Source organism: Haliotis cracherodii, unplaced genomic scaffold (genome assembly GCF_022045235.1).
Source record: "Haliotis cracherodii isolate W230 unplaced genomic scaffold, xgHalCrac1.p SCAF_13, whole genome shotgun sequence".
In the NCBI taxonomy this organism is placed as follows: domain Eukaryota; kingdom Metazoa; phylum Mollusca; class Gastropoda; order Lepetellida; family Haliotidae; genus Haliotis; species Haliotis cracherodii.
The window spans coordinates 33,616,650-33,640,086 of record NW_027266268.1 but is presented as its reverse complement, the minus strand read 5'-3'; the positions used below and the strand labels follow the sequence as shown (position 1 = coordinate 33,640,086).

General features: G+C 42.5%; 1 protein-coding gene across 1 annotated transcript in view; it reads left to right on the top strand.

Annotated features, from left to right (window-relative positions):
• The first annotated feature begins 2,168 nt into the window (after window positions 1–2,168).
• Window positions 2,169–23,437, top strand: part of LOC139459876 (uncharacterized) — a 36,395-nt gene continuing 15,126 nt past the window's right edge. The window contains exons 1-2 of the mRNA XM_071241589.1: window positions 2,169–2,251; window positions 4,419–6,799. Of these exons, the coding sequence (XP_071097690.1) occupies window positions 4,516–6,799 (2,284 nt within the window). The 5' untranslated portion in view covers window positions 2,169–2,251; window positions 4,419–4,515. The remainder of the gene's footprint in view (window positions 2,252–4,418; window positions 6,800–23,437) is intronic.

Genomic DNA, 23,437 nt, shown 5'->3' with positions numbered 1-23,437 from the left:
GAAACAGCCTCACGTGTCTCCTTCACTAGCCAATGTTGTGCAATTCAACCCTTATAATCGGCATCTTCCTTCACACTCGTTACGATCAACTGAGGGGAACTATACAATTTATCAACCTTTACATAACTTAATTCAGTTAACTCATAATAGTTATTCTTCCTTAAGCATATGAAGGCTTCGTACGTCATTTTCTATGTCAATATATTTTAACGTATGTTTTGCTAAAGGGCGCTGCAATTGTTTACATATCTACACGAATGCAGCCACAACAGTATGGTTATATTCAATAAATATACGAATAATGCAATAGAGTAAATTAGTAAAATCGAAGTTGAAGTATTTCCTTGAGTTATCAGATGATAACAGATGGCTATAAGTTCCAAGCGCACGAATTAAAAAAAATGTTCATCGCAATCGTTCATTATAACTCGTTTGAAACACAATTTATTTTCTTTAAAGTATCTGTTTTTAAATGTAAACACATTTAGAAAGAAAACTACGCGTCTTGTTATAATGGCGCCGTCTTGACCTGGGATCACGTCGTAAAAAGTTAGACAAAACATTAGCTCTCCTTTAAACAGCAGGTACGCAAACAAGCAAGCACCGTCCTCCCAGCACCTAAGTAGGTTAATGAACACAACAACACGATAAAGGTAATTGATAAACACACTAATTAAAAAGTCGATCAAGTGATCTTTCGTCAGTGAAACTTTCTGTCTATACTGTCTCGCTCACTGAGATCACAACAGCTTTGTCTAGCCATGCGTTTAAGTAATAATTAGTATACTGTGAAGGATCATTTAACAATTAACCCGAAGGAATGAACTCGAGGGGGCCTCACTGTTACGGCGACTTGTGCAAGCTTGAAAGAGAACAAACAATCAGATTAACAGTAAAAACAACGAATGATAGCAACACATTTGACAAACATTAAAAGAACCCACTAACGTAAATTTCCCCTTCGTAATCAAATAAAATAATAAAACGAAGTTTTAACTAATTTTTTTTTTTCTAATTTAATTATGAAAACCGCCATTATCAATTAAGACGGAATAGAAAAATATGATGATATCATCGTATATTACGCGATAGCAACTGCGACATTTATTCACCCTTTTTTCACCGGTGGTGTCACATGAGCAATACAATTAATTCACAATTATTTATCAAACATATGACACTGCAAGATGACAAATCTATGAACACTATGGATCTATCTTCAACAAAAATGAGTATTCAGGAATACGATGAACGATAGTGTCTCGATGACGGATATATGTTTGGTGTTCAATAGTTTTGTAAACTTAAACAATGTTTGTCCAATTGCAAGTTTTAAAAAAATTGCTCGTTTTATTGGATATAATGTTATTACATGTCAAACATTTATGTAAAGTCAAACAGTCAGAGAAAGACGCTGAAATCATAATGTTCTGCTATAGAGCAAAATTGCGTGAAGGCAAAACTCATTATTCGTATGTTCCGCTAATGAAAACAGGGACAGTTGAAAGTGACACCAGAATGGCGATCACTTCAGACAAAAAGTCACCTATTGATCACCTAACCGTTAATCAAGTTCTATCATCTACACGCGGTACTATTATCTTTTCAAGCCTGCCTTTCTGGTCCTATCTCGGACACAATGGAACAAAGGCAAGCCATGGCCGATATGCATCTACCAACATCACCGCAACCACTAACATTACATGTGTTCCTAGAGAAGGATAACTTCGCTTATCTAAACATCTTTTTTTAATAAAACCGGTCTGGGATTTAACCGTCGTCTGTATGTCGCTTGAAGTCATTCATTTCCCTCTCACAATAACAGGCGCGAGACACAGGCCGCATCTGACAGCTCGTTTGAGTGTCTGGCTCGCTGATTGTCAGACAACTTGGCGCCGAATCGGCCGTCTGGCTGTCTGGCGCGCCGGCGACCACGAGCAGCGCTCGCCTATTTATCTAACCCGAATGGCGCCGCATGCAGAGTCGAGCCCAACTCACTTCGATTTTCGGCTTGAAGCATATCAGATAAACGCTTCGAGGTCGGCAATAGTTGACAAGGGTCTGGAGAAAGGAATAAAATTTCATTCAGACGGGACTTGGATCACATCTAAACAAGTTGCCAGCGACAGTGTGCTGTGCAGCGATCTATATATATTCAGTGTCGCTACCAAGTCCATATCGCTCCAGTCACTACAGGAGATACTCTAGGATATACACTTGTGTCACTTCACCAGAGGATATTCATATACTGGTAAGTACAGCCACGAAGAAAATCTCCAATCTTTCGCTTCATCTTATCTCAATCACCAGGTTGCTGTCTGTTCAGCAAGACAACGTTCTCTTATGTCTTGCATTGATATATGACATCTTTATTGAATTCCTTTCAAACATGTATTGATATATGTTGAAATAGGTTAATAGTGAAAGAATAACTCAGATATATATTGTGTACTTACATTTATTCTTAATTCACGTCAATCGGGATGGTGTATTCACTTGACGATTGATATATCGGACTCATAAAGTGAGCGTTACCGTATATTCCTGAGATAATATTTGAGCTGACTTGTTGCATTCAAACAATCTGGCCTCGTGTTGCATCACTGTTGCAAATTGATCGATGCAACGAGCGCCAACATTTTATCGGTTTTACCACGCTTGTTCGCTTCCTACTTTTTTACCACTTTAACTGAAAAAGCAACTGGAATTTATTTATATTCATCAGTTTTCCCGGATTGAATTTCATTTACTTGATCGACAAGCGTGCTGTCGAAGCGAATTGTATGTTTGTATGCGGAAAGAGTTCAGATAATATTCACGATTTGTCAGTTTCGTGAGTATATTGTGGAAGCATGTTATCAGCTTGAAGAAAACAAAATCATCTACGGAAACATCGTGGTGTTGGAAATATATCGCTCTGTATTGTAATGAAAGACGAAATATATTTTTACTATCAAGTAACCACGTTAATTCACCCCGGATATTTAACAGTTTGATTCCGGTTGATAGGTTGGGTATATTTCGTTTATGAAAAATGAAAAATATTTCAACATGTCATAAATTGGACACAAATGTACATCCGATAGATCTAGTTCAATGCAATTAGACTGCTTCTTAAATTAAATATGGGATGACATATATCAATATAGGTAGGTATACATGTCTTGGTCGCATGGAGCATCGCATCAGACATACAGTTCTAATTTGTTCTCAGCAGCTCTTCTCACAAAAGCTCAAGGCCCGTCTATCAAATGTCTATTTCTACTCGGAGTTACTTCCGCACGCTCGAGACACCTGCTTCGGATAACAAAGAAAACCCCTAGGGACAATCGCCAGCAGGGTAGCGGGTCAACAAATGGGGGTACGGGACAGACGCTTATAGCGGGGGATAATACACACCCACAGCGTGGGGGCATATCAAAGGAGAGGACAGCGGTCTGAGAAAATTGGATCTGTGATTTATTTTTATGTTCACCGAATTCATTCAATAGTTATATTTGGTATCGTAAATAGGTGTTCCGTGTATCTAACTCAATATTCGTTGATATAAGTTGTAATATAAGTTTCGTGTATCTAACCCAATATTCGTTGATATAAGTTATAATATAAGTTTCGTGTATCTAACCCAATATTCGTTGATGTAAGTTATAATATATAAGTTTCGTGTATCTAACCCAATATTCGTTGATATAAGTTATAATATAAGTTTCGTGTATGTAACCCAATATTCTTTGATATAAGTTATAATATAAGTTTCGTGTATCTAACCCAATATTCGTTGATATAAGTTATAATATATAAGTTTCGTGTATCTGACCCAATATTCGTTGATATGAGTTATAATATAAGTTTCGTGTATCAAACCCAATACTGGTTGATAAGTTTCATGTTTTTCATCCAATACTGGTTGATACGTTTCAAGCGTTCAACCAAACACTAGTTGATCTGATTGACAGTTTTATATATTTGCTAATATATCTGTAAACAAAGCGAGTGTCCCATGGTTACGCTTATGGTATTGATCGAAACAGGTGCCTCGGGTCAGTGTAGCCTCTTCTGCTCATACTGCAGGTGCCATTAAATGTATGTAAAAGAGGACACACCAACAAAGGGACTTAACCCATTCCTTTGCTTTCCACCAGTGCCCTGTTTCAGCTGATCTCCATACAATGAATGTGTATGAATGTAACTCACATTGACCCCACTGCTCGCTGCTTATAACGTCGACGTAAAGAATAATAACTACATTACTCCTCCGATATTACCAAGACGCAACGAAACACATAGATTCGTCTTTGCAGGATATGTTTTATATAACCTCATTTATACCGCACAACATGATATTTTTGTTATGAAAACAATGAATACACTTGTATAACTACATCAGCTCTTAATATTATTTTTCTTTCAATTCGCAGACTGACTGTCACCAGGCGAGACTAAACCGTTGCCTGAAATCTATTAAAGGTGTTCGGTGCTATGTGGGATATTTAGTGGAATCTTCACATTATTGAGATGATGTCAGACGCGATGGCCGGCATGTGCCAGACAGTCTGCAACTCCAGCCCGACGGACGTGGCTTACCCTGGCGCCAATACTCAAGCGAACCACGAACAGCGCTCCCCGAGCTCTAGCCAGGAACTATCGTGGAAGACGACGCCCATGAGGTCCGGGGCTGAGGAATCTGATAGTAGCGGTGAATCAAAAACATCAGATCTGTTTCCTGACGAGAGTATACTCGGAAACGACTTTAGGAGTTGTGAGGAAAATCTCATGCGGTTTGCCGAGATTCTGTACAAGTGTGCCCTGTGTACTAGCTTGCCTTCAATATTGACTTCAAAAGGCAGTTTCCTCGCTCATGTCACCAGTCAACATCTGACGAAACAGGCAAGCTTTCAAGATTGTAGCCAGTGTGACTTGAAATTCGGTACTGATGAAGATCTACGGTCTCACATTGATTGCGCTCACGCTAAGCTCTGTGGGGAGAGGGTAGAGGCAGACAAACTCTCCGACACGGAGTCTGTGGACGAGGCTGCAACGCCGTCTTCAGGCATGGAGGAGCGTCTGTCAACCCCCAAGCCGCCGTTGTATGTTGCAAACTCCGGCAACAAACCCAGACTGGAGTCCCCGAACCAAAGCAAGAAAGACTTTCCTTGCAACAAGTATCAGCTTGTGAAACAGACAGCTCCCGTGGTTAAGGTGAATGACCTTCCAAAAAGTGAAAACATTTCCAAAATCCAGAAACTCACAGACCAGATCGTTCAAGCTCAAACGCCGGGAAGTCAAGCCAATTTGTTGCAATCTTGGTCTTCGATGTCCAGTTTTACTCCCGAGTTTGGACGATATACAAAGCTTGTGAGAGAAGGTGGGAACATTGTGTATTTCTGTCAGGTTTGTAATTGGAAATGTCAAGTCAAAGCTGCATTCCAAGCTCACTGCAATGGTCCCCATCACAACAACAAGGTCCGAATAGCGGATCAGAATAATCCACATCGCAAGAGAGGGGGTTCATCTAATGTGCCCGCGTCTACCTCCCCTGGTCTAGCTGGTGGATCACCAAGTAATTGTAGATCTCCCACAGGGCTGCTGACATTCGTCAACAAGCCAGAGGTCGAAGCGTTTAGAACAGACACTCCTTGTGATAGCCAGAATGGCGGTACTATGGACATGAAAAGGTCAGATGGCGTGCCAATGCCAGGCAATGGAGTACACATGGGGCAAGGCATGTCTGACATGCCATTCCTACAGGGCCTCTTGTCGAGTCACAGAACTGACGAGAAGAGGGAGTCCGGCTCTAACTTTGTGTTCCAGAAGCGATGGGAGAATGATTCCACTCATGAAAACAATCATCAAGATTCGCAGTTTGAGAGGACAACCAGAACTGGTTCACCTAGTTTTATGAACCCCGGCAGCGGAGAACATTCCCCAGCAGAGAAAGACCCCAATTCCACACCAAGAAACAAGAGGAAGAGACCAGCTCCCGTGTGTCTCCGTAATCAGATTGGATCTGGGAACAGCTGGTCTGATTCCGATTCCGATGAATGTGCAGACAGGGAGAAGAATTGTGAATCTAGTTCCGATTCTGACCAACCAGACGCAAAGAAGCAAAAGCATGCCGAGTCCTCACCGGTCCTTAGGGATGACTTTCACAGCCGGCTGATGAAGAAAGCTTTGTCTGGCCATGCAAACGTAGAAAAAACATTGGTTAACTCTCACCCTCTTGGTCCAGCAGAACATACGACGCCGTATTTTCAAAATTCTTTCAGGAATAGATTATTCGCGAGTGCTTTTGGTGCTAGCTTTGGACCGATGTATGGGTGGTTTGGACAACCCAATCCTTTGTTTCAGTCCCCAGTGTGTTCAAATGATGAAAACGTTTCGAGGGAGAAAGGACCCATTGACCCTTATGACAATCTCGTTCACTACGGATCCAAATTATTCCAAAACTGTTTCACCCCGTTCAACTACACTGGCAAACATCGTCAGGTGAGCGAGGCTCTTGCTTCTCGAAATGACACTCGCCCTCAAAGTGACACTTCCGATAAGGGGGACAACTCCCCAAAATCGGACGACGCATCTTGTGACAACAGGACGGTGTTTAAGCAGGAACCGATTGATGGAGATGAGGCAGTGTTTCGTTGTTCAATGTGCGAGTTCACGTGTCAAGACATTGTTGACTATCGCCATCATTTCATGGCGGAACATGGTGTAGACGGGGCAGACAGTCTACTAGGAGAGAGTCAGTTTAGTACTATGAATGAGGGCTGGAAGATGTCCAAGATCAGGGACACTTTGCCAGGTGAGCTTTCCATCCAAATCCCCGGTAGCAACACATTTCACTACCGAGCGTACCAGTGCTTCTAACATTAAAACATCCAGGTGGGTTTACCCATGGACAATAGACATTACTAGTCGAAAATATTCCCAAAATGTAGTACATTACAAGTATTAATGGTTTCTCAGAGGGATATTTTGACCGGGTGCTACTTCGACATAGAAAGGTCGAGTAAACGATATTTTTTTTATATTTTCGTGTCTTTCACGATTTCCCGGTTGTAAATAATGTCCTGGAAGCTCTGGTATTTCGGAGTTCTTAGAATGAAATGTGATATATGTGTGTGTACATGCTTAATGTGTTGTCTACGCTTAGAAACTATCATCCCAACAACGTTTGAACTCTGTCTCCCGCGATCTCATGTATAATTGTTTTGTATATAGAGCTATGGATACGTCCATGTGAGTCCGCATGTATTGTGCTGTGTTTACTCAAAACATTGTCCAAGATTATTATTTATTTCTTGTAACCAAAGCGACCATTATTACCGAGTGCTTGTCACCTCAATGTATGTTATGAAATATTCGTATCTCAGACGTTACCAATATGCATATGTTCTACACACAACCCATAATAATTTCCTATCAGTTTGTATTATTTTATTGCTATTTATTTTTATCATTTGTCATTTTGCCATTTATGATACTCACGAATAAACTATTTAAATCTAACATTCTTTTATAATTTGTATAAAATTTATTCGTAAATGAGAATTCTTCTTGTCTTTTTGTTCTGAGTTTCGGCCTGGGACATGAACAATAACAGACAGGGCATATGGTTAGACTTTGTCGATGGGGAGGGGGTGGTAGGGGATGGGGGAAGGTGTGCATTCAATAAAGGGTTAGTTTGTGTGGAATAGTCGTAACTATACTGGTCGTATTATAGAGTATCCGATTTCTCAGTCATTTTAAATTGGAACATATTCTGGCTGAGAATAGAGAGAGAATGCATTGTTCGACGACACAGTTATATCTGATAACGTTATACTATGTGACCCTCGATGAAACAGTATATTCACCATGTCGAACTGAATGATGTGACAAAAGGTCATCCATTATTTGTTCTAACTGAATTCTGATTAAAAAAAGTGTTCATAATGTTCATAATTTAGACATAACCAGATGGTATGAATCACCAACTTCTATATTGCAATTGTAGAAACGTTTCGGTGTAGATTGTAATGGCCTGGTCACACTACAACGTATAGCAGTAACGTATGGCGACGTATGAGACTTTTGCCAAAACGCCGACAACGCTGAAATACGCAATGGATAAGTTAGGTGTAAGTTGTATACGTTAAAAGCACGCTGGTATACGTTGTAGTACGCCGGGGCTTAAAAACATGTTTGTGCATGCACAACATTTTCGGAGTATGGGAACGTAAGAACTATTTACATATCTAGACTGCTCTCGCTTTTGGTGGTAATTTGATGAATGGGTGTACACTACCAGTTACTCGTATACTACCACAGGGCCCGTGTTGGCACCTTTCCCCTACGCTGAGCGCGCTAGTCATATGTATAAGTCAGTGATACGCTTCTAATACTTTAGACATGCGTTACATATACGATGAACTCGTTATCTATATGCTATGAATACACCCAAATCATGTTTTTTTTCGATGAAAGCTCGACGTATGACAGCATACTAACTGTCTTTCACACGCTAGGTGCAAGTTACTCTAAAACGTGGTGTGACAGGGCCATAACGCCGTTATCAACCAAGCGCTGCTATACATGTAGTGTACATACGCCTCAATCGTGTCATGGGTTCTGTATCCATCCTGTCAGTGCCACTAAACGATCTGGGACCATTATTTTAGCCAATTTAATATTGTCGACAGGAATATCCGCGTGTCATGTGATCAATATCTGCCAACTCCACCAGTGTTTTCCGAAATCATTCAAATCATGATAATAATGTGCGACAGGAAATCAACGGACTATGATCACGAGTATTACGCGAAGGTGCTTGTAGTTTAGCTTTACATGTGCATGGGTGCTGACGTGGGGAGTTGGCAATTAACAACTGTTGCGAGTCATTTAGTCGCGGGCGTTAAGTGGGTGTCGTATGTGCCCGCGCGTGCGTGCGTGCGTGCGGGTGTTTGTGTGAGAGAGAGAGAGGAAACCTGGTATATCACACTGTAACACGGCCTCACACACCTCCACACACTAGTGTACTCAACGCCACATACTTGTGCACACACTGATGCACGCACTGCAACACACTATTGCACATACAGCCACAAACTATTGCACACACTGGCACACACTATTGCGCCCACTGCCACACACTATTGCACACACTGCCACACACTATTGCACACACTGCCACACACTATTGCACGTACTGCCACGCACTATTGCACGCACTGCAACACACTATTGCACCCACTGCCACACACTATTGCACCCACTGCCACACACTATTGCACGCACTGCCACACACTATTGCACACACTGCCACACACTATTGCACACACTGGCACACACTATTGTACACACAGCCACACACTATTGCAAGCACTGCCACACACTTTTGCCCACACTATTGTACGCACTGTCACACACTATTGCACACACTGCAGCACACTATTCCACACACTGCAACACACTATTCCACGCACTGCAACACACTATTGCACACACTGGCCACACACTATTGCACGCACTGCCACACACTATTGCACGCACTGCCACACACTATTGCACACACTGCCACACACTATTGCACGCACTGCCACACACAATTGCACACACTGGCACACACTATTGTACACACAGCCACACATTATTGAACGCACTGCCACACATTATTGCACACACTAGCACACCCTATTGCACTCACTGGCACTAACTATTGCACGCCCTGCCATACACTATAGCACGCACTGCCATACACTATAGCACGCACTGCCATACACTATAGCACGCACTGCCATACACTATAGCACGCACTGCCATGCACTTGTGTTAATTGTATCACGCACCCCAAAGCAGTGGGGTATTGGGGTAGCCTTGTGGTTACAGTGTTCGCTTGTCGTTCGGAAGGCCAGGGTTCGCTTCCCCACATAAGAATATGTGAAGCCCATGATGGTGTCAAGCGTCGTGTTATTGCTGGAAGACACTCCAATGAAAGACCCAGTGTCAGTCATTATGACGTACACCGCACACGATGACGTACACCATACACAGTGATGTACACCACATAAGATGACGTACACCTCACACAATGACGTACACCATAGCCAATGACGTACACCACACATGATGACATACACCATTCACAATGACGCAAACCACATACGATGACGTACACCACACACAATGACGTACATCATACACAATGACGTACACCACACACAATGACGTACACCATACACAATGACGTACGTCACACATGATGACGTACACCACACACGACGATGTACACCACACACAATAACCTATACAACCTGACCAAACCAAACACAACGACCTACACCACATACATCAATCTATAGCAACAAACGATGATGTATACAAACAACCACTTACCTGGTCCTTATCTATCTGTGCAACACAATGATGGTGGGTGAGTATGATTTTAGGTCGCTTTTAGCAATATTCCACCAGAAATGGGCTTCACACATTGTACCCATGTCGGGAATCGAACCCGGGTCTTCGGCGTCACAAGCGAACGCTTTAACCACTAGGCTACCCGACCGCCCCTAACACAATGAAGTATTCCAACACACAATGACGAATTCCAACACACAATGACGTATTCCAACACTCAATGACGTATTCCAACACACAATGACGTATTCCAACACACAATGACGTATTCCGACACACAATGACGTATTCCAACACACAACGTATTCCAACACACAATGACGTATTCCGATACACAATGACGTATTCCGACACACAGTGACGTATTCCAACACACAATGACGTATTCCGACACACAATGACGTATTCCAACATACAATGACGTATTCCAACACACAATGGCGCATTCCAACACACAATTACGTATTCCAACACACAATGACGTATTCCGACACACAATGACGTATTCCAACACACAATGACGTATTCCAACACACAATGGCGTATTCCAACACACAATTACGTATTCCAACACACAATGACGTATTCCGACACACAGTGACGTATTCCAGCACACAATGACGTATTCCAACACACAATGGCGTATGCTAACACACAATGACGTATTCCGACACACAGTGACGTATTCCAACACACAGTGACGTATTCCGACACACAATGACGTATTCCAATACACAATGGCGTATTCCAACACACAATGGCGTATGCTAACACACACTTATTCCATCACACAATAAACTATTCCAACACACAATGATGTATCCCAACACACAATGCCCTTTAAGAAGACACAACGCAATGAGATACTATCGCAAACACTGATCTATGACTTACATATTTATTTGCGCTCACTGACCTATATCAGAATATACAGCATGACCTGTACTGAAAATGAGGAAGACCTGAATACATGCACACAAATACCTTTAATGGCGCACCCAGTGGCATACATACACCTTTACAGTAACCCACATTAACACATCATACAATGTCACGTGTAATACACAATGTCAAACGCCACCACACACAATGCCATACACTTTCAGAGAATTACACAATGTAATACAACGTCACAAACACTGCCATACGCCATCACACACAATGCAATACACTTTCAGAGAATAACACAATGTAATACAATGTCACAAACACTGCCATACGCCACCACACACAATGCCATACACTTTCACGGAATAACACAATGTAATACAATGTCACAAACACTGTCAAACGCCATCACACACAATGCCATGCACTTTCACGGAATTACACAATGTAACACAATGTAACAAACACTGCCATGCGCCACCACACACAATGCCATGCACTTTCACGGAATTACACAATGTAACACAATGTCACAAACACTGCCATGCGCCACCACACACAATGCCATGCACTTTCACGGAATTACACAATGTAACACAATGTCACAAACACTGCCATGCGCCACCACACACAATGCCATGCACTTTCACGGAATTACACAATGTAACACAATGTCACAAACACTGCCATACGCTATCACACAACGGTATTATGTAGTGTCTTGGTGTGCACAATGTCAAACACTATAACCAAACATACACAAACATACACAGCTACACTCATTCACTGTCACACAGTCATTCACTGTCACACAATGCCATACACTGTCACATAGTCATTCACTGTCACACAGTTATTCTCTGTCACACAAAGCCATACACTGTCACAATGCCACCCACTGTCACACAGTCATTCACTGTCACACAGTCATTCAATGTCACACAGTCATTCGCTGTCACACAATGCAATCCATTGTCACACAAAGTCATACACTGTCACACAGTCATTCACTGTCACACAGTCATTCTCTGTCACACAGCCATCCGCCGTCACACAGTCATTCACTGTCACAAATGCCATCCACTGTCACACAATCATTCACTTTCACACAGTCATTCACTGTCACACAATGCCATCCACTGTCACACAGTCATTCACTGTCACACAACCATCCACTGTCACACAATTATTCACTGTCACACAGCCATTCACTGTCACACAGTCATTCACTGTCACACAACCATCCACTGTCACACAATCATTCACTGTCACACAGCCATTCACTGTCACACAGTCATTCACTGTCACAATGCTATCCACTGTCACACAGTCATTCACTGTCACACAAAGCCATCCACTGTCACACAGTCATTCTCTGTCACACAATGCCATCCACTGTCACACAAAGGCATACACTGTCACATAGTCATTCGCTGTCACACAGCCATTCACTGTCACACAAAGCCATCCATTGTCGCACAGTCATTCACTGTCACACAGCCATTCACTGTCACACAGTCATTCACTGTCACACAAAGGCATCCACTGTCACACAGTCATTCACTGTCACACAATGCCATCCACTGTCACACAAAGGCATACACTGTCACATAGTCATTCGCCTTGACACAGCCATTCACTGTCACACAGCCATTCACTGTCACACAGTCATTCACTGTCACACAATGCCATCCACTGTTACACAAAGGCATACACTGTCACATAGTCATTCGCTGTCACACAGCCATTCACCGTCACACAGTCATTCACTGTCACACAGCCATCCACTGTCACACAGTCTTTCACTGTCACATAGTCATTCACTGTCACATAGTCATTCACTGTGACACAATGCCATACACTGTCACACAGTCACTACTGTCACACAGCCATCCACTGTCACACAATCATTCACTGTCACACAGCCATTCACTGTCACACAGTCATTCACTGTCACACAGTCATTCACTGTCACACAACGCCATCCACTGTCACACAGTCATTCACTGTCACACAGTCATTCACTGTCAGACAGCCATTCACAGTCAAACAGTCATTCACTGTCACACAGCCATCCACTGTCACACAATCATTCACTGTCACACAGCCATTCACTGTCACACAGTCATTCACTGTCACAATGCCATCCACTGTCACACAGTCATTCACTGTCACACAAAGCCATCCACTGTCACACAGTCATTCTCTGTCACACAATGCCATCCACTGTCACACAAAGGCATACACTGTCACATAGTCATTCGCTGTCACACAGCCATTCACTGTCACACAAAGACATTCATTGTCACACAGTCATTCACTGTCACACAGCCATCCACTGTCACACAGTCATTCACTGTCACACAAAGGCATCCACTGTCACACAGTCATTCACTGTCACACAATGCCATCCACTGTCACACAAAGGCATACACTGTCACATAGTCATTCGCTGTCACACAGCCATTCACTGTCACACAGTTATTCACTGTCACACAGTCATTCACTGTCACACAAAGGCATCCACTGCCACACAGTCATTCACTGTCACACAATGCAATCCACTGTCACACAAAGGCATACACTGTCACATAGTCATTCGCTGTCACACAGTCATTCACTGTCACAGAATGCCATCCACTGTTACACAAAGGCATACACTGTCACATAGTCATTCGCTGTCACACAGCCATTCACTGTCACACAGCCATCCACTGTCACACAGCCATCCACTGTCACACAGTCTTTCACTGTCACATAGTCATTCACTGTCACATAGTCATTCACTGTGACACAATGCCATACACTGTCACACAGTCACTACTGTCACACAGCCATCCACTGTCACACAATCATTCACTGTCACACAGCCATTCACTGTCACACAGTCATTCACTGTCACACAGTTATTCTTTGTCACACAATGCCATCCACCGTCACACAACCATCCACTGTCACATAGTCATTCACTGTCACACAGTCATTCTCTGTCACACAATGCCATACACTGTCACACAGTCACTACTGTCACACAATCATTCACTGTCACACAATGTCATCCACTGTCACACAGTCGTTCACTGTCACACAGTCATTCACTGTCTCACAGCCATTCACTGTCACACAGTCATTCACTGTCACACAGTTATTCTCTGTCACACAATGCCATACACTGTCACACAGTCACTACTGTCACACAGTTATTCTCTGTCACACAATGCCATCCACTGTCACACAGTCATTCACTGTCACACAGCCATTCACTGTCACAATGCCACTCACTGTCACACAGTCATTCACAGTCACATAATGCCATTCACTGTCACACAAAGCCATACACTGTCGCACAAAGCCATACACTGTCACACAAAGCCATACAATCAATCACTGACTCACAACTACTCAATGCAAAGCAGTGTCACATAAATTCCCTATACCATCACACACAATGTCACACAAGGCCACTCACTGCCACGCATAATACAATATTACACAATATTTCCCACAAGGGTAGAGAGGTCAGCGTAATTGCCTTCCGATATTTGCACATGCCTTCTAGCGATTTTAGCTGATGTGTTTCATTGTTGAGACCAATACGATATGACTTCATCAATTTTACGCGACGACACAAATTAATGATACTACGCCCCTCAAACAATTGAAGATGCTCTGCAGCGTTGTAATGTCGTACAGTTTGGTTCATCGTCTTCCTTACATTGGTATACACGTATTGATGTAGATTACTTCAATATAAGTATTCTCACTACTGTCAACAACAAAATAATGTTGTATATCTCTCCAGTATTTATGTTTCTGGCGATGGTTTCCGGGTGATGGTGTGTACACTTTTTTAACCTTTTTAACAAATCAGAAAGAAGAAAAGAATGGTATTTAGAACACAGCGTCGCGAAGCTGAAGAATGTACGCACTCCCTGAGTTGCAGTCCAATGCTCTGCTTACATAGGCAGCACATATATACATACCATTGAAGCTCAACGCTCTGCTTACATAGGCAGCACATATATACATACCATTAAAGCTCAACGCTCTGCTTCCATAGGCAGCACATATATACATACCATTGAAGGTCAACGCTCTGCTTACATAGGGAGCAGATATATACATACCATTGAAGCTCAACGCTCTGCTTCCATAGGCAGCACATATATACATACCATTGAAGGTCAACGCTCTTCTTACATAGGGAGCAGATATATACATACCATTGAAGCTCAACGCTCTGCTTACATAGGCAGCAGATATATACATAGCATTGAATCTCAACGCTCTGCTTCCATAGGCAGCATATATATACATACCATTGAAGCTCAACGCTCTGCTTACATACGCAGCAGATATATACATACCATTGAAGCTCATCGCTCTGCTTCCAGAGGCAGAACATAAATACATACCATTGAAGCTCATCGCTCTGCTTACATACGCAGCAGATATATACATACCACTGAAACTCAACGCTCTGCTTACACAGGCAGCACTTATATACATACCATTGAAGCTCGACGCTCTGCTTCCATAGGCAGCACATATATACATACCATTGAAGCTCATCGCTCTGCTTACAAAGGCAGCAGATATATACATACCATTGTAGCTCAACGCTCTTCTTACATAGGCAGCACATATATACATATCAATGAAGCTCAACGCTCTGCTTACATAGGCAGCAGATATATACATACCATTGAAGCACACTCAACGCCCTGCTTACAAAGGCAGCAGATATATACATACCACTGAAGCTCAACGCTCTTCTTACATAGACAGCAGATATATACATACCATTGAAGCTCAACGCTCTGCTTACATAGGCAGCGCATATGTACATAGCATTGAAGCTCAATGCTCTGCTTACATAGGCAGCAGATATATACATACCATTGAAGCACACTCAACGCCCTGCTTACATAGGCAGCACATATATACATAGCATTGAAGCTCAACGCTCTGCTTACATATGCAGCACATATGTACATAGCATTGAAGCTCAAAGCTCTGCTTACATAGGCAGCACATACTGTAAGGAATGGCATATCAGCTCAACGTTCTGTTTACATAGGCAGCACATGCAATGAGGAATGACAAGGCAGCTCAACGCTCTGTTTACATAGGTAGCACATACTATAAGGAATGACATAGCAGCACAACGCCCTGCACATGCTATAAGGAATGACACAGCAGCCCAACGCTCTGCACATGCTATAAGGAATGACATAGCAGCTCAACGCTCTGTTTACCTAGGTAGCAAATACTATAAGGAATGACATAGCAGCACAACGCTGTTTACATAGGTAGCACATACTATAAGGAATGACATAGCAACTCAACGCTCTGCACATGCTATAAGGAATGACATAGCAGCTCAACGCTCTGTTTACATAGGTAGCACATACTATAAGGAATGACACAGCAGCTCAACGCTCCGCTAACGTAGGAGGCACATACTATAAGGAATGACACAGCAACTCAACGCTCTGTTTACATAGGTAGCACATACTATAAAGAAGGACATAGCAGAATGAGCGAGTATGGTTTTACGCCTCTTTTAGCAAAGAGATTGGCTTAACTCTTTGTACCCATGAGGGGGTCGAACCCGGGTCTTCGGCGTAACATGAGAACGCTTTAATCACTTGGCTACTCTATGGCCCATATATGACAAGAAGTAACATGGCCCACGCCGCTCTGCTTACAACGCCAGAGAATAATTTGTCTACATTATCCGCCGATTATCCATTCGGCATAAAAGGCAGAATCGCACTGAAACTGTTATGAATGGAACACTAAAATTAGTGAGGTGAGGTGAGGTGAAATGGGCTGAACGTCGCGTCCAAGATTATTGCACTTTTGTAGTGAAGTGCATGCACGTGTGCGTTTGGCTGCTTGTACTAGTCCAGACTAATGCCGATTTTATAGTGCTAGCACACTGATATACCATGCCGCATTTTAACATGAATATCCCACTCAGACACAGTACACTGACCCCGAGCCGACCATTCCTTGTTTAAGTCCCTTAATGCCGAGCGCCAGGCAGGGTAACAACAAGTTCCATATTTTAACGTCTTTTGGTATGACCATTCTCCGGGCGGACGCTCTACCATTAGACCACGAAGGCGGTGAAAATAAATGATAACACCAGGTGTTGCAAGGGAAAGCATGTCCTGCCCTACCGGTAGCACCCGCCACTCACATAATTTGCATAAAAAACGAGTGTTTGTTGCCTGACCCCGCACAACAACACTTCTCAATTTATTGAGCCAGCGCCACCATAGCGCATTTACTGAAATTGTTGAAACTAAACACGAGATTGTTTTGAACATTCGGTGAGAATGAACCCTCTTTACATAAGGGAGAGTCTCGTCCAATATACACCCGCATGACTGTGACATCCATTTATGTAATCTGAAACCTGTGTGAAATGTCAGGCACTTTTTAAAGTATTTGATGTGCGGTTCCGCCGATCCAAATTTTCACAAATGTTGAATTAAATTAAAATTGTGAGCATTTTTGTTCTCTTCATGGCAAATCTGTTAACTAATTTCCTGAAAATAAAAGCGACAAATCTCTTTCGACATTCATGAAAAAAAACAAACTTTTAAAGGTCATGCAGGTAAAAAGGGAAGCGAAAGTAACAATTTGATTTGTCATTGTTTTCCATTATTTTTCCTTTTATTTTTATTTTATTTATTTTTTCATTTCGCCTGATCGACAATTATTATCTTGTTTTGAAAAACATTTTAAAGTATATTATATTTTTCCAACGACCATCGACATTTCGGTTTAAAAGATTTTCCATTAACACGAGAACAAAGACCTGTGATGACAATGTACACATGTGCAGACAGCCAGCCTGAGAGCTATCTAGTTGGACTTGCTGACCACAGCATCACCAAGTGCACATTGCAGCATCCCACTTGGAACGTTATGTCTGTGGTGGATGGTATTGTGCACTAATTGTAGTCAGAGAATCTGCAATGAAGCAGGTGATTGAAGTATTTTGAAGTTCCACTCATTGTAAGAGTTAGATGTGATGGATACATGTGTGTTACATTCCATTCTAATCCAACTTTTGACCTCACGCTCGGTTCACAGTCCTTCAAACGTGTACGTACATCATTGATTGTACATAATGTGATACTCACTCACTCACTCACTAACTCACTCACTCACTCACTCACAGAACCCACCCACCCACCCACTCACTCACTCACTCACTCACTCACTCACAGAACCCACCCACCCACCCACCCACTCACTCACTCACTCACCCACTCACTCACTCACTCACTCACTCACTCACTCACTCACTCACTCACACACCCACTCACTCACTCACTCACTCACGACAAAGGGGTTCTCGCTGTCAGTACTGGGAAGACAAGGGGACATTGAGGATCAGTGCCCACATAGGGACGCTACACAACGAGGATGTCATCGTATCCCAATTGCTAGGATCGATGCTCATGATATCAATCACTGGATCCCCTGTCCTATCCTATTTACAGACGCCGTCACATAGCTGCAATATTGCTGAGTGCGGCATCAAACAAACAACTAAGCGGATAAAACAAAAAGTAAGGACACGAACTACCCAGACACCTGTCTTGGGGGGGGAGGGGGGGGGGGACTCTTGGAGATAATGGCCATTTGTACCGGGAGAGATGGCAGACACATGTGACCGGGGAGGCAGCGGTGTAGATGCTGATGCACACCATCTTGTTAGACGGATCACCACGGGTAACTTGAGTTGTACCTGCGGGTCGAAATCGCTCCAACTCTTGTCAGTGATTACCAAGAATTTGCACGTTGAATTCAGGTCTAGACACTGTCTAGACGGCGTGCGGCGCGGAACAGACACAATTCTCCCGACACAAATGAAGTGAGTTCGCGATCAGTTCAATGTCGACCGTAAACCAAACTCTATCACGTATATCCCCTGGTCCTTGCACATTCTACAGAATATTGTTAACTGCATTTGAAACGGCGTCAGCTAAACGGTGAGTCGCCCACTCCTGCATTTATGACATGACCTGCGCAGAGCGAGAGTGTCAGCCATTGTGTGGAATTGTCCCTTGGGATACACGACTTGCCGTAGAAACCAGACTGGCGTCATTTAAGATATACATTGTGCTGAAGTAAATTGTATTCGTGTGGGTATTACTCGTGCAAATCGTCACTCTACAATCTCACATTCACCCACGCGGAGCGGTTGTCGTTATTCGGAAACACACGGAAATATCTCCGCATTACATAACAAAGCTAATCTTTCCATGTTAAATCTGTTGTGCTGTCGCCGCGCCACGTCACGTGACTGATCGTAGCTAAGGAGACATGTGTTCTTGTGACGTCATAGAGGAAGTGCAGCGGCGTGTGCCGAAAAAATCACTCTTCGCTTTTGTGTCGGAGAATAACATTGTTCGGATTTGGATTTGTATGTTAAACTGTTGAACATTGTCATGAATGAGCAGACCACACTTTTGTTTCTGTGGCTGCCACTGCCACAACTACAGATAATAATAATAATAATAATAATAATAATAATAATTATAATAATTATAATAATAATAATAATAATGTTGCTGCTGCTACCACAACTACAGTTTATAATTATAATAATAGTATTGCTGCTACTACAACTACAGCTTATAATAAAAAAGTATTTCTGCTACTACCACTACTACAGCTTATAATAATAATAGTATTATTGCTACTACCAGCTATCGGACATACGAACTACTTTTATAACTACCATGTCAATACACTGTGTCACAAACGCCCAGCTATCGGACGTAAGAACTACTTTTATAACTACCATGACAATACACTGTGTCACGAACACCCAACTATCGGACTTAAGAACTACTTTTCGTCCTTCTTACCCCATGTCAAAACACTGTGTCACGAACACCCAACTATCGGACGTAAGAACTACTTTTCGTCCTTCTTACCCCATGTCAAAACACTGTGTCACAAACACCCAACTATCGGACGTAAGAACTACTTTTCGTCCTTCTTACCCCATGTCAAAACACTGTGTCACGAACACCCAACTATCGGACGTAAGAACTACTTTTCGTCCTTCTTACCCCATGTCAAAACACTGTGTCACAAACACCCAACTATCGGACTTAAGAACTACTTTTCGTCCTTCTTACCCCATGTCAAAACACTGTGTCACAAACACCCAACTATCGGACGTAAGAACTACTTTTCGTCCTTCTTACCCCATGTCAAAACACTGTGTCACAAACACCCAACTATCGGACGTAAGAACTACTTTTCGTCCTTCTTACCCCATGTCAAAACACTGTGTCACAAACACCCAACTATCGGACGTAAGAACTACTTTTCGTCCTTCTTACCCCATGTCAAAACACTGTGTCACAAACACCCAACTATCGGACGTAAGAACTACTTTTCGTCCTAACCCCTAGTTAAGTACAAGGAAGCACAAACACCTAACTTTCGGACATAAGAACTATTTTTTGTCCTATTAACCTCATATCAGAACAGTGTGGCAAACACCCAACTATCGGACATTGGAACTGCTTTTCGTCCTCCACTAACCTCCAAACGTCCTACGAAGCACCACTTCACAGCTACCAGTGTGCACGAGCGACAAAGACACGTGACCGTTCATCCTCACATGACTTTCCTCAATAACCTTTCTTCATCGGTTTTAAAAGATTAAAGAGCTCGTGACCGAACAAAATGAATCGTGGTACCTACAAATATTTGATTTGTCGTGATCTTAATGTTTTCAACGAGATTAAGTTCCTGTAATCGGGACGCTTGTCATGATGTATTGGCTCTGCTTGGCGGTGAATTCCAGCAATTAAAACTGTATTTGACATGACAAGATGCACCGTGGTTTAAACCAATAGGCCATGTCGATTAGTTCAACGGGCAGATGAACTACCGTTCCTATCTTCACGTACGAGATCATATTGCATACTTTAGTTCTTATCTACACAATATTAATCACAATATTAATGTGAAAAAACAGGGAGAGGGAAGAAATGAGATATGATATAATGATGCAAAATTTGGAAAAACACAATGCAACCATTTAAAAAAACAGAAACTGTCTCTTTCCTGTCTGGTATTTTCAGCCCCCGACTTCGTTTTGTCTATAATAAAGCTTATCTGAATTATATGCTCAGTCAATGAATTGTCTGTCGTCCTCCGTTGTCTGATTTGCCACAATGGTACTTTGTTGTATCCTGGTTAGCCTTTGCAAGGAGGACGGGCGGGGAGGGGGGGGGGGGATGTGGTAGGGGAGGGGACGTGGGACGGGGAGGAGGGAAGGCCCCTTGATAACGACCAACGGACAGACTCGCAATTTCCGACAGTTTGTGAAGATAATGATGGTTCAAGAGACGAGATTATATATATTCTCTTTCATCCGCATGCCAATGTCAGACTGACATAGATCGAACTATCATGAGAATGCGGAGTTTAGGTTTTATTGAAGAGCTGTAGGACGTATTGCGTGGATAAAACAGCAGTATTGGATAAGATATGCAAGATACCAGTTTAATGGCTTAACTGCAATTGTATGGAAATTCAGCGGTTGCTATTTACTTTACGTGCGCGTTTTGTTTTCATTTAAGCGCTTCCAGAATGGATTTATAACACTAAGCAGATAAGATATTCTATTAATCAGTTGGAACAGCCTGGGTTCTCAACCAGACCGACAAATAAAAACATTTACGAGAAGGACAGATGAGGAGAATGGTTAAATGTACACACGAAAGCAAATTCTTGTCCAGGGGCTTCATGTGTGGTTCACCATATAGACATCACAGTTTGAAACACATCATGGGCGCATCCAGAGGGGGGTCCAGTGGGGTCGGGGCCCCTTTTGAAAACCAAATGTAGCATGTTGTAGGCAGTAAAATTAGATGAGAGAGGATTTTGATATTCTTTACCCTCCCTTTTCAAAATTCTGGATCCTCCCTTGCACATTATGTGATCCATATGACATACAATGTACTTCCTTAAACTGGAAACTCGTTAATACGGACTGTTTCTTAGAAAACAGAACATTCTTCATCAAAGTGATTTTCAACCGATGGGGGTGACTGAGTACCCTGTTTGTGTTGCTACCCAACGTGGGTACAATGCGTGAAGCCCGTTCTTGGTGGCCTCGCACTTTTATGGCTGAATACTCGTAATCGTGGCGCGTACCATTTTAATTAAATCCAGCATCAATGTCAGGCCATCAGGCAACGAACCATCGTCGGCTATCCAGGATAAACTCCATTCTCTCACTGACATTAGGTAATCGAGAATGTCCGTGGTCTAAATGGACAAAGAGATAATGACATTCCGTTTGACCGGAACCCGTTAGTCCTCAAAGGAGGAGGCAAATAACGGTTCTTTTTGCCTCACTGGAAAGGTCAAATAACAAGTTGCAAAAAACTATTGGTATGAAAAATATCATGTTCATGACTGACAACTAGCCTTTGTTCTTTCCTACACGGGGCGGTCTGGTAGACAAGTGGTTAAAGCGTTGGCTCGTCACGCCGAAGACCCGGGTTCGATTCCCGACATGGGTACAATGTGTGAAGCCCATTTCTGATGTCCCCCGCCGTGATATAGCTGGAATATTGCTAAAAGCGGCGTAAAATCAAACTCACTCACTCACTCTTTCTTACACGGTCAAATGAGTAAAAATCAGCGATAAACGTCTAAGTATGAACATGATCGTGACCCAAGATGTTTTATTGTGTTTTATGTTTATATTTTTTTATCTACAATGCCCAAGGAAATCAGCAAGAGTGGCATATTTCTTCCTTAGCTATTCATATAGTGCTGTCTTAGATCCCAAACATTCATTTGTTGAAATCATCTATCCCAATTGCGCGGATCAATGCTCATGATGTCAATCACTGGATTGTCTGGTCCCGACTCGATTATTTACAGACCACCGTCATATAGCTGGAATAATGCTGAGTGCGGCGTTAAACAACAAACATTTGTTGAAATGAAAAAAAGGCTCGTTCTCATTCATATGAACATATCTGATGACTTTCATAACAACGTCTAATAGTTTTGCTCAATTCTTAAACTATGCTTATTTTGTGTTTAAAAATGGTCTTTATCCTACTTTGTTCTTTCGTCTCGAACGGGATGA